A 13,686-nucleotide genomic window follows, 5' to 3' on the forward strand; every position below is an offset into this window, starting at 1 on the left:
TGGAAATTTGTTGGGAGAGCAGAGAGATGAGATGAGAGCTAATGATTTACAAGGGTAATTTGGTTATTTTTGGAAGAGCCCAACGGATCAATTTGAAAACGCGCATGAGCTTTTTGTTTATGGACCTCCAGAGCTCCATAAACTCAAACGCGCGTTTCTTCACAAATCTAAAACGCAACTTTTTCCAAAAAGTTGCGTTTATTACTTACCAAACACTATTTTTGGGTTGGCTTTTTTGAAAACGCGCGTTTTGGGCTTCAAACGCTGAACCAAACGGGCACTAAATCTCTAAAGAGGTACAGGCTTCAGCATGCTATCACAAGGTATATATGCTTCGGCAGACTAATGAAGAATATCTGATCACAACATAACAATGAAGAGTGCAATTTACTTTTTTGATAAGAGAAGAGTGCAATTTACTAAATAGGACAACAATAAGCAACCAGCATTTATGACAACATGAAAGACAAAACTATAAATGTTTGAAAAACCAGATAAATTATATTAAAGAACCTAGAACTCAAATAAACCTTGCTCTTCAAAATTCTGCTCCAGTTTTTGAACAGAGCGATTGGCTTCTAAATTTCTCTCAATGAGCCTATGCAACCACAACAAGCCTTTGGTGTATACTAGGAGGATAATAATTAGACGCTTGGAAGGCCATTTGACAATGAATGTGAAACTAGAAGGTAAGATCTTTGGGGTCCTCTATAATGTTTGCCAAAGTTTGCAAGAATGAAGCCAGATCAGCACCGTAGATTACACGATGATCTGCCGTAACATTTACCTGTACATATTGCATGTTCCCAGTGTAAGAATTCACAAACTAACTCTAACTTGTCATTAAAAAATTTAGTTTTCCATTCGTTACCTGCATTTGGTTCTTCATGCCAATCCTACCATCCTTGGTAGCAACAACTGTTGGCTGAGATGCTCCAACAGCCATTATTGCTCCCTGCATCAATTAAATCCAACCATAATATCAACTAACAACTTTAGAAAGAGAAACTCAGAGAGGAAAATGTTTATATATGAGTTTAAAAAATTAATAAATATAGACTTACAGTTCCAGGAGGTAGAATGGCATCAAACCGATCAACACCAAACATCCCAAGGTTAGAAAGAGTAAAAGTACCTACAGAATCATAATATAGCAAGTATCAGCTTAGTTTGTTTGAATGAAGGCGAGCAATCAATGATACTTAGCCAAACTAAATTATGGGATAACATAACCTCAAAGTATCAAAAACTCTACAAAGCATTTATTTAAGAAAATACATCTCAAGTAAGCAATTCAAGATAAATGGTGTCACCAATCAGTGTCACAAGTTGCAGAATATCATATATCAAAGTTTAATTGAAACATAAAAGTAATAATTACAAGCTGCAATCTTACAAAATTGTCTCATTGTCAAGCATCCATAATAGTGGCAAAAACTGATACCATAACTCAGGTTGTGGGGTGTCAAAAATCCATATGATCGTGTAACAAATTAAGATTCCTACAATCCATCTATCTGAGGATTTTGCAAATTAATTGGTGAAGAAGAAGATGGTAATTAGGGAGCCTGAATCATGCAAAAGCAGAGGAGTTGGTGGTCAGGAAATCCATCAAAATTGGGCTTTGTCTAAGTGCAATGTGGAAGACTGACTGAGATGAAAAAACAACTGAAAGGAGAACAGTAAAACTTCCCACTTACATGCAATACCATCTACCCCCCCGGGCAGCAAACCAACCCAAAAAACCAAAACAAAACAAAAGAAGGAAGGGGTAATATTTCTCCATAATGTTGCTCCACCATGCAGTCTGCTGCTACTGATTCTATAAACCGAAAGAAACATTAGAAACAGGCAGAAATCAGGCTGGGGAGACCCAAGGCTTGCTGCCTCTCAGTCTTGAAGATATGCTTGGCCATTTACTGACTTAGACTCAGCCCAGGCTAAGTTCGAAAGCCTGAAATTGAGTTAGAGTTGAGGTGGCTACAAAGACATGCTAACCCATCCCTGAAAACCTAATCTCAGTTCTGGCACTTAAGGCAGCATTACAAGTCATTTGCAAATTCCATTGCATATAGCACCAAGCAGTTAGTTAGCTGGTAGTCATGGGAACTAACTATAGTAATTTGCTTGAGCACTACTTGAACAATGTGAAGAACCATGACACTACAGATAGTGAATGAACCACCAACTTATCATTCCAACCAGCAGAATACACAGGATCACCTAGGAAGTCTGAGACTTCCAGAGTCCAGCCAGAACTTGATACTCATTGGCTATTTCTTTGTGTTGAGTGTTTTTTGGGCCAAATTCATGTGGACCTATGCCTGAACCCATACCATACAAGAGAACCAGGAACCATAGATACTTCAATAGTGCTGAAGTATCCAAATCCAACATGCATGGAACACCAATATAGCTTGAACAAAGCAGAACAAATATCCCATATGATATGGCTGAGAAACGGTCAGAATAATGTTTTCTTCATAAAAGGAGGGGTTTTAAATGCAATTTTAAAATTTGTTGGGATCAAATTTTAGAAAAAGGGATCTAACTTCTTTATTTTGAACATTGGAAGGACATAGTAGCAAATTGATCAATGTTATATTGTTCTTTTGGGGACATTTATATTTAATGTATTTTGAGGATATCTATGAAAGCTAAATGCAGATGATAGTAACTTTATATCCTATATATGTGTTTTTCTATCTATAGATACTTGGATATTAATAATTTTTATTTAACTTCTAAATCAAAATTTTAATATAGTATAATACACATTTATTGATTAATAAATTTAAACGTTTCCCAATGATGCATGAAAAATTGGGGGAATTTATCTACGTGTACTTTTGGTAGGTTAAGATTTAGAAGGATCTGTGCATCTAGAGTTTAGAGTTGTACACAAGAAAGGATTAAGGCACAAAATTGGCTAGATTTTGATGTGCCTTTTATGGCTATTTGATAAGGAAAGTACATGCCAGGGTTTTATGGTTTTGATAGGTAGAGGAAGGGCTTAAATTTGGATTTTAAGGAAGAAGGAAGAAAGAGAAATTTATAATGTTGTATGGGTTGTATGAACAGTGCCCATAAATACAACAAGAAAGAGAAGAAAAAGTGAGGAAAAAGAACAATTAAGGCCAACATGCCTCAACACTCATACACTACAATCTTTATTAATCAACTTCATCTATATATATACACACACACACATATAAAATACACACGTATATAAGGACTCTTTCTTGTACTAGTAGTATTAAGATTCCTAGTTTGACTAGTAAACTAAAATCCTAAAAAGGTAATAATTAATAAAAAAAATAAAAGCCCTAAGACACTTAGGACCTCCTAGGAAGTTCTGGACTCAACTAAACTACCAAATTACCCTTAATTCAAGGGGTGATTTTGCCCCTGAATACAAAATTGACCATAACTTGTTAAATAAAGCCCCAAATTAAAAATTGTTTAACCCTAGGACACATATAACTAAACCTCTAAAACCACACGACTTTTACTTCAATTGGACTTCACATGTGGGTCACATAAAATAAATCTTTAATAAATGATTTAGCAAAGTAGTAACATATTATTCCATGGCGCATCACCCAACCATATTGTATCCTAGTTGTACAAGAATCGTCATATCACCAAGTCAACATTGTATCATATCCCCATATCATGTCCTAGTTTTGCAAGAATTGTTATGTCACCATATCAGTATCGTATAACATCTGTATCTCATGCCGGTGTCAGTGCCTCTTAGATGATGCAAGACACCCACTCCTCTCCACCCAAAGTTGTTCTTCCACAACCAAATAATGCACACAAACACAAGGTTTGATTCCCTTATATAGGAGAATTTAAATTTTCCAAAGATTAATTCTCTAATCTAAATCAAGAAAAACATAAAACTCAGATTTTACATATAACAGTCAAGTTGAATTATCAAAACTTTATAAGTTGTTAAGACTGTTAGTAAAAATCAAAAGGCAGAAAAACTATTCTATTCATTCCTGAAATATAGTTTATGTTTTATTTCTGTCCCTGAAAATTTGAAATGTCCCTCATTTTGTCCTTCCATCAACTCAAGTTAAGTTCCTTTTTTTTTTCTTTTTTAACTTAGAGAATGCATATTTTAGAGCCAGAAATAGAACATGGACTATAATTTAAGGATAAAAAGGATATACTTTTGGTTCTTTTTTTTTTTTTTTTTTTTTTGATTAGTTACTTTAGGTTCTATTTTTGTTCCTGAAATATTATCCAGGTTCTATTTTTGTCCCTTTCATAGAACACATCAGCAACTTATGTACTTGATTGTTATATGTCATGTATACTTGGGTGAATCTTTTTTTATGATTTGAACAATATTGTTGCATTGCATTAAGCATACAAATAAATACCAATTGTCCCCCGCAATATGTCATATACACCCCATCAACTGGCTTTTCTCCTTCTCCACATGAACTTATCCCACATAGCCTTCTCTTACAATTCAAAAGTGTGATTTCCCTGGCAATCTCCACCTGTTATTTCTAATCTCTCCATAAATTATGAAAAATCTAGCCGAGATTTCAACAAAATCCCCCTATGTATAATATTTTGAATAGTTGCTTATATATCAGTCCAAAACCTTACACATGTGAAGGTCTTTTACTATGAGAAAATCAAACACTTGACAAAATTTAGAAGAAAGCATAGCCATGTAGTGGAATGTAAGTGATATATGGAACGATAAGTTCTTCACATAGAGAAATCTTGTATGGATAAATAAGTATGAAAAAGCACATAATAAGCACACCTGTATTATATTCCTGAGGCTGTAGCTGCTTGGCCCGGGCCTTATCAACTAATTCCTTCCACTTTCTTGACAATGAATATATGTCGACCTAAAATATACATCAAAGTATACCCCATTAAAATTAAGTAATAAATTACATCCAGAAAAAACCAACAGCGCAGCCAAAAGTAGATTAACAAGAACCTTATCAGCATCCTGAAGCACTGGTGTAATTAACCCACCATCCATAGCTACAGCAACTGCGATGTTGATGCTACTGTTATATGTAAAGCTCTTACCATCTCTACAACTAGAATTCACAACAGGATGTTTAGCCAAAGCAAGCGCTGTTGCTTTTGCAAGCAATGCTGTCATTGTTACTCCCTTTGACTTGATCTAATGAACATAATTTAAGCCAATGATTAATAATTAGATAGACGTTAATAATAATATAAATATAAAATACACTGTTCATCAAGTATCAAGATCAATCTTAAGCAAATGTAATAAATAAAAATAGAAGTGCATTATCATGTTAAACACCCAAAATTAAATTTCTTGTACATAATATAACCTTCTTATCAATCAGGAAGACATTCTCAAGGAGCAGCTAAATATATATAGATCAAATTCTAACAAAGTAATTACAGAGAATTTTCAAATGTTGTGGCTAAATAACAATAAAACAAACAATTGAGCATCATTTTAAACTTCCCAACAACTAAGCAATTCACACTATCTCATCTCAGAATTTCTTAAGCAGCAGATGACTGAAATCAAAACGAAATGATGTTAACATTCTAAGCATTCAAATTTACATAAAAACAAGTACGAATCTATTTACGATTTCTAAGCCAAAGTTTGCTAGTATTTCTTCAAAGGGTAAACTTAAGTACACTAGTACAGTTCCTTAGATTCCACAATTAAATTCAAATTCAAACACATAGTTTCATTTGAATTTAACTGTCCTTGGAAATGATAACAATATTTATGCTTCGTCGAATGATGCAACTATGTGTATCTAATGTATTGCACATAAAGAACTCTAACTAATACTATACCAAACACAATTGCAAATGCAAATGCAAAAAAGAAGAAAGACTAGGAAACTAAGCATGAATACCTTCTTGTAGAGAGCATCAAGAGCATCAGTGGTGAAGGTGTATCCCACTCTGAAAGTGGGCACTGCCAAACTCTCAACCATGTTCCTACTCACCGCACCCTGCATTGTTGTAAAAGGCACCACCGTCCCCAACTCAATCCCCACACTCTTCGCAGCCACGGACGCCGCCTCTGATGCAGTGGGACCCACAGAAACAGCAGCAGCAGCCGCCACCGCCGCCGCCGCCGCTTCAACATCTTTGGCCACAACTCTCCCGGATGGCCCACTCCCCACCACTCTTCCCAACTCCACCTTCAACTCCTTCGCCAGCTTCTTCGCATACGGCGACGCCACCACCCTCTTCCCTCCCTCCGAAGCCGGGTGCGTCGACAACGACAAAGACGCCGCCTCCTTCACCTGCGGAGGAGCCACCGCCACCGCCGCTACCACTGTGGGACCCACAGTTTCCGCCGCCGAATTGGTTGTCTCAGACGACGACGACGATGATGATGATGATGGGGATGTTGACGCTGCTTTTGACTTGGCGTCGGCGATTTCGGCTTCGGACTCGGCGAGCAAGGCGATGGCGGAACCAACGGGGGCAACGCCGCCTTCGTCGACCATAATGGCGGCCAAGTAACCGTCGTAGAAGGTCTCGACGTCCATGTCAGCCTTATCGGACTCGACAACCACGACGCTCTCGCCCTTGGAGAGCTTGTCGCCTTCAGACTTCATCCAGGAGACGATCTTTCCCTCAGTCATGGTGGAGCTCAACGCAGGCATGAAGATCTCTCGGATCTTGGCGACAATTCGGGTGGGAGCTCTGCGGGTTTGGATGAGAATCGTTGGGTTTCGAGGGCGAAGAGTCGGAGAAGAAGAAGGAATGAAGGAAGTGTTGAGAAGATGAGCCATTTGAGGTTTCAGAGTTTGGTAACTATTTCTTCTTCTTTCTTCTTCTACTTCTTCAGTGTGTGTATTGTTATATGGGTTTAGTGTGTTGGAGAGCGAAGAGAAATGGGAGTCTGTTAGTGAGTGAATGAGAGAGTTGATCTGTTGTTATTATTATGTTATGTTGGATTGAGAGTTTGGGATGATTTTCTCGAATGCATCGAAAGAGGGCGGAGTTCTCAAGTCTCAACCACCTCAACCACAACCGGTGTTATGTTTGGTTTAGTTTGGTTTACCTGGGTCCTACCCACACCCCGACCCAAAAATAACTGCTACTCATTTTCCCTTTAGGCTGTGTTTGGTTCGCGTAAAATCATTTCCGGAAAATATGCTATTTTCCGGAAATGCTATTTTCCAGAAAGGAAAACGTTTTCATGTGTTTGGTTGTCACAAAATTCATTTTACGGAAAATTAATTTTGGTGTTTGGTTCGTTTAATCAGTTTACCAGAAAATACATCAAATCCGGCGAAACGCTCGTTCGACGAGCGTCCGACGAGCGGCGCTCGTCGATCGACGATCGCGATGGACGACCGCGCTCGTCGATCGACGAACGCGCTCGTCGATCGACAAGAGACGAGCGCGCTCGTCTGTGCTCGTCGATCGCGTCGCTCGATCGACGATCGCGATCGTGCACCGCGCCGCTCGTCGGCGCGGTGCGATCGTCGGACGAGCGGCGCGATCGTCGATCGCGCCGCTCGTCGGCGCGATCATCCCTCTCTCTCTCTAATCTGGGCTCTCTCTTCTCTCTCTCTCTCTCTCTCTTTTTCCGGAAGTCAATTGAAGTGAAAATGAAGACAGAAATCATTTTCCGTGGTCAAGGCTGAAAATTTCGGTCAACAGGAAATCAATTTCCGGAAAATAATATTTTCCGTGACAGCCAAACACAGAATTTTCCGGAAATTGATTTCCGGAATTGGTTTGAAGTCGATTCAAACGCACCCTTAATTTCTTCTCCTCAAAATTAATTAATACTATAATTTCTAAATTTATGAATTTAACTCTAAAGTACGATTAATTTGTTACATCGCCCGCCCCATCAAAAAAAAATGATACACCAAAATTTAGATTAGAGGTATTTCTTAATAGAGAATATAGAAATAATATCCTTAATACCCTTAATCTAATTAGATAGTCTTTATTCCTTAAAAAAAAAAAAAAAAAAAGGTTAAAACCGTAATTTAACAAAATAAAAAAATAAAAAAACTAAGGGGGTGTTTGGTTTGTGTTTCCAAACAACCATTTTTAGTTTTTAAATAGCATTTCACGTATTTTTATGCATTTTTTCACCCACACATATTTCCACTAATATTTTCAAACAACACTTTTCAGTTTTTAAACACATGTACCAAACGGGCCCTAAATCTCCCTATAACTTCTCACTAAAGTTCTAGACAAATCCTTCTCAAAAAAAAAAAGTTCTAGACAAATACAAACTTCTCACCTTTTTCAAAAATGAGGTTATATCTGTAATTTAACAAAATTCAAACACACAAATCTCCCTATTAACCTTTTTTTTTTTTTTTTTTGGTTAAAAGGAAAATCTCTCCCTGTAAATTTCCACTCTCACCTATCTCTAAAAAAACAAAAAAAAACCTTCAATCCCACATAATTCAACAAAATTATAAATAAATAAAACTACCTGATAATTCTCTCTATAACTTTCTACTAAAGTCCTAGACAGATATAAACTTGTTAACATGTATGTCAAAATTTGTGTCAAACGGATGTTATCTCTTCTCTACATATTAAGAGAATTTAAAAAGTTAGTTATGACTTCAAAAAATGCTAAAAATGTCCATAATCTAATTAAATAATCATTATTCCTAAAAAAATATAAAAAAAATTATTAAAATTTTAATTCAACAAAATTCAAAAACAAAAAACTACTAGATAAATTTTTTTTTCCCTAAAAATTAGCATATATTCTCTATATAGATAGAGAAGTGTTACGTCCACAACATTTTCACAACAAATTATATGTGGTAAGTTGTTATTGGTTCAAATTTGAATTCACAACTTAAATTACTTTTTTGCTCACTCATAACAACCAATAACAACTTACTATTTAGAATTTGTTGTGAAAATATTATGGACATAGCATTTCTCATATAAATATATCTCACACACGTTTAATACATTTTTCCCTAAAAATTAGCACACATTAAAACCAGCAGTTTACTTATTTTCAAAATCCTAAAATTTTTAGTTTCTTAAAAATCTTTTCCCGTATAACCTCGCTAACAATAAACAAATTCAAATTGAAAAATTATGAAATTAAACTAAAAAAAAAAAAAAGTGTCTCATCACACATGCAGAGTGCATGTCATGAGGCTAGTTTACTTTATAGCTCATATATTATTTTAGGCTTATATATCATTTTTCTTTTAATAATTCAAAAGTTGGGAGGCAATTTGAATCTTGAGTTACAAGACTTTTAACTTTAAATATACTGTTAATCCTAAAATTTAGCATATAAGCAATTTTAGTCCGTGAAGTTTAAAGTGATCATTTTTATTCTCTTAGATAACGTGGCCAAACTAAAAACTGACACATCATTACTTCATATGATGTTTTGAAAGAGAGTTATTAATCTTTTCTCTTTTTTTTTTTTTGGAAGATGGTTATTAATCCAATATATTTTTTCTTTTTGGAAGAGAATTATTAATCTCTTAAGTTCCTGATATTTTGTATGCATGATACGTGTTAGGAGACAATGATGTGCAACGATAAATTTATTAAAAAATACGTCTAGTAAAAAGATTGAATGACATAACATCAATAAATGCTATATCAAGTAATCTTGAGTCTAACTTTAAAAAAAAAAAATCAGGAATTGGTCCCTAATTTTAATCCATGAGCAATTTGAATTTCTAATGTGGGGCCAGAGAGTTTGTGACCCCAGCCCATTTCATGTTAAGGCCCAAGGCCTGCGCCGAGGAGATACAGGCCGAGGACGCATTATGAGAGCCATGGACGGCCTAAGGAAATGGCCGAGGACGAGCTCCTGCTCGGCATGCCATAAATGCCCCTGAAAGGAAAAGTGATCACAGTGCGGGAACAACACAAGTAAAAGGCTGCTAGTACTGCAATAAAGCATTCTGCACCTGACAGAGCCATGCTCTTCAACTTTTACAACCACCCCTAACGACTTTGGGTATGGGCTGATGGGACAAGTATCAGTCTTGGAAAAGTCGACCCTACACGTGGACGAAGGATAAAGAATACAGGTTAATATAAAAAGAGGAATAAGCAATCCGGAAAAGAGGCTGGGAAAAATGGCAAAAAACCAGAGCTCCCAACCCGCCTCCAGGAGAAAGACTCCTCGAGCGAACACGATTTAATTCTGTATGAACACCACGAAAACCACTGTCCGACGATCAAGGCCTAACCTTTCAAACCCATGCTCTACAAATGATATTGTTTGGGCCTTTTTTACGTGCGAACCCAATATCATTTTGGGTCGTTACAAATCGTGTCCTTACATCTAATTTTTAAATTGATCGCCTTTAGTTGCTAAACAACTTAAAAGGGTTGTTTTTAATCTCTAAAAAAGTTGAAAAGTGGTCCATTTTAGTCCCTACTGAAATAAAATTAATTTTTTTAGTTAAGTATTTTTGGAAAAATAATAATATTTTATTTATAATGATTAAAAGTAGAGCTATGATGAAATTAATTTGGAGAATAGTCAATCTTTGAAAATCGCATTTATAAGCAAATAAAATTTCAAATTGTGTTTCCAAAACACAATTTCAATGTAAAATGTTTTTACACTAAAGTTGTATTTTCAAAATACGATTTCAGTGTAAATTTTGAAATTTCAATACTTAAAATCTTGATTTCAAAAGAGGGACTATTCTTCCTAATAATTATTCCATAGTGCTACTTTGAAAAATTAATAATAAAATAATATTCATTTTCCAAAAAAGAAAACCCCTTTTAGTAACTATGAAGCAAAGAAATATTCATATACTATACTAGCCTCTAAGCTCACACTTACGCGCGTGCTTAGAGGCGCTTCCTTTTTTTTTTTCCTTACAAGTAAATCAAAATCATATACAACATCCAAATTATATAAGTAATATCTTCTAAAAAAAATCATATAAGTAATAAAACCATAAAAAAGAAAGAGCACTAAGAAAATTACCTCATAGGAATGATTACTCCTTCCTCATCAAAGGAAAGAAAAAGTTTATATATATATATATATATATATATATAGATTAAACAACAGGAAAAAAGACATTTATTTATATTTGATTTTGGCAACTAAGTTGCCTTTTATGTAATAACCTATTCCTCCACAATGATGAATTATTGCAACAAAATTCCATGGTGGAGGAATAGGCTATTATATAATTCATGCTACAAATAGTAACATGTTCCAATTTGATCATGATTGTAATACTTAAATGTGGGCCTCAATAATGGACCACAAGATTAACCTCATACTAATCCATATCTAATAGTTTCAAAGTTTAACAAGTATTTAACAAATATTTTTTATGATTCCCTTAATAGTGTAATCAAATTAGTTGAGAAAATCACTCATCATAATTCTAGCAGCCCCAAATCAGGAGAATTTATTGGTTCCTCCGGGAGGACCACTGATGTGGTCCTCCCTGCTCCTGCCAGCCAATAAAAGAGTGCCACGTGGCCATTTTTCTGATTCAGCTCCACATCAGCACTTACTCATTTCCTTAACTCTTGTTAACAAAATCAAACCAAGGTTAAAACTAAAACAAACTCAGCATCCCAAACCTTCTCACCGTGTCAACCCAAAATCATTTATACACTTCTAAGTTCTAACCCAAGTTCTAACTCAGCAACCCAAACCTTCTCACCCAATTTCTGAAACCCAAAATTTTATTTTACCCGCTCAATCCTTTTCCCTCTCCCTTCCCGCATCATTGGTCGAGTCTTTCAAACAATCTTATGCTGGGCTTTCTTTCTTCTCCCATGGATGAATAGTGAGTACGATTGACTGTAAACTATGGCTGAAGAGGTTGCTGGAATCCACACACCACCATTGCAATTAACCAAGATTAATCAAGGTATGTGTGTTACAAAGACTCATTTCACTCTTCAATGTATCATTCTCTTAGCTTTGTTTTGTTTTTATGTAGTTTATAAATATGGTGTCTTCTGCTTGTTTGATAAAAGCCCAAGATGAGAAAGAATTAAAATAATGAAATTTTTACATGTTGTTTTATTTTTATCTAGTTTATAGATATTAAAAATTAAATTTTTATGAGTCTGTGGTGTGAATTGTTAGAACCCATTCCATACCCTTGCTTATTTTTTGTTTTTGGGTTTATTAAATGCCTCTCTGTTTCTTTAGTCTTGAAACAGAGCACAAGTTCTAAACGAACCTTAAGTCCAAAATGTAAAAATAGTTCAAAATTTTTTTTCTTACAGTTAATAGTTTATACGCACACACCATTCTAACCATTTTTTTTATTATCTTTTTTATTTGAGTTTCCTTAGAAATGTGTTTATGATGTTTTTAATTATAGATATTAGAGCCAGTGAAGAACTACAAGATGTTGAAAATTTGCTTGGAATGGTGGTGCACAGTGAGGAGGAAGCATATAAATTGTATAATGATTATGCTATACGAATTGGGTTTAGTGTTCAAAAAGAAAAACTCAGATATGCAAAAAATGGTGTAAGACAACGAGAGTATGTGTGTTCGAAAGAAGGATTTCCACGAGATGGTGACCATTTGGATGATAAGAAATTCAAAAGATTACAAACTAGAATTGGTTGTGAGGCTAGTATCCGGTTTACAGTGACAAATGGTGAGTGGAAGGTTACTCATTTCAATCCTAATTATAATCATGAGCTTGCAAAGCCTGAAGAAAGACCATTTTTAAGGTCGAATTGAAAAATAACTGATGCTTAGTTAGGTGTAATAAGAAATTTCAAAGAAGCGGGCATAAGAACAGTAAGTACATATTCCTATTTAGTTGAGGAAGTAGGGGGACTTGAAAATGTTGGCTTTATAAAACGAGATTACTATAATTTCGTGAACAAGCAGAAGTTAATCAATGTTGAGATTGGAGATGCTTAAAGTTTAGTAAACCATTTTAAACAAAAGCAAGCAGAAGATCCTATGTTTTTTTATGCAATTCAAGTTTATCAAGAAAATCGAATGACAAATTTCTTTTGGAGAGATGGTAGATCAAGAATTGATTATAACTCTTTTGGAGATGTAATATGCTTTGACACTACATATCGAACTAACAAGTATAATATAATATGTGCCCCATTTGTAGGTGTCAACCATCATTGGAAGAATGTACTTTTTGGTTGTGCATTTCTATTGGATGAAACAACTGCTTCGTTTACTTGGTTGTTTGAAACATTCTTGGAATCAATGGGAAATCAAAAACCAAAGACAATTTTTACTGACCAATGTCAAGCAATGAAGAATGCCATCAGAGGTGTGCTTCCTGATACTTGCCATCGCCTATGCTTATGGCATATCTCAAAAAATGCTATAGAAAATTTACCAAGGCATTATGGGAATCCTGAATTTAAGAGTAGATTTAATAAGATTCTTTATAATTGTGAGACAGAAATAGAGTTTCAATCTTGTTGGGATGCCTTGCTTAGAGATTACAATTTGGTGGGCAATAAGTGGCTTAGCACCTTATATGAAAATCGTGAAAGGTGATGTTTAGTTTTTTGTCATAACATTTTCTCTTTGCCAAATGAAAGCTTCATCCAGGAGTAAGAGTACAAATAATGTTTTTCAACATATGGCATACAAAACAATAAGGCTAACAAAATTTGTACATGAGTATGAAAAGGCTTCAAAAAATATGCACACGGAAGAGTTAGAAGAAGATTTTCGTTGCA

At 35.2% G+C, this 13,686-nt stretch overlaps 2 protein-coding genes across 2 annotated transcripts; one reads left to right on the plus strand and one right to left on the minus strand.

Annotated features, from left to right (window-relative positions):
* Positions 1-304: 304 nt before the first annotated feature.
* Positions 305-7,040, minus strand: LOC115975413 (dihydrolipoyllysine-residue acetyltransferase component 5 of pyruvate dehydrogenase complex, chloroplastic). Its single transcript, XM_031096177.1, has 6 exons — positions 5,898-7,040; positions 4,979-5,170; positions 4,796-4,883; positions 1,065-1,135; positions 872-955; positions 305-787 (listed from the first exon to the last, which is right to left on the minus strand). The coding sequence occupies exons 1-6, from the start codon at positions 6,786-6,788 to the stop codon at positions 683-685; spliced, it is 1,431 nt and encodes a 476-aa protein (XP_030952037.1). The 5' UTR covers positions 6,789-7,040; the 3' UTR covers positions 305-682.
* Positions 7,041-11,815: 4,775 nt separating this feature from the next.
* On the plus strand, positions 11,816-12,709 carry LOC115963477 (protein FAR1-RELATED SEQUENCE 5-like). The gene is made up of 2 exons (XM_031082481.1): positions 11,816-11,876; positions 12,339-12,709. Exons 1-2 carry the CDS (start codon positions 11,816-11,818, stop codon positions 12,707-12,709), a joined length of 432 nt encoding a protein of 143 aa, XP_030938341.1.
* The last annotated feature ends 977 nt before the right edge of the window (positions 12,710-13,686 follow it).

The sequence above is a fragment of the Quercus lobata genome, chromosome 2, assembly GCF_001633185.2.
Source record: "Quercus lobata isolate SW786 chromosome 2, ValleyOak3.0 Primary Assembly, whole genome shotgun sequence".
Taxonomy (NCBI): Eukaryota; Viridiplantae; Streptophyta; class Magnoliopsida; order Fagales; family Fagaceae; genus Quercus; species Quercus lobata.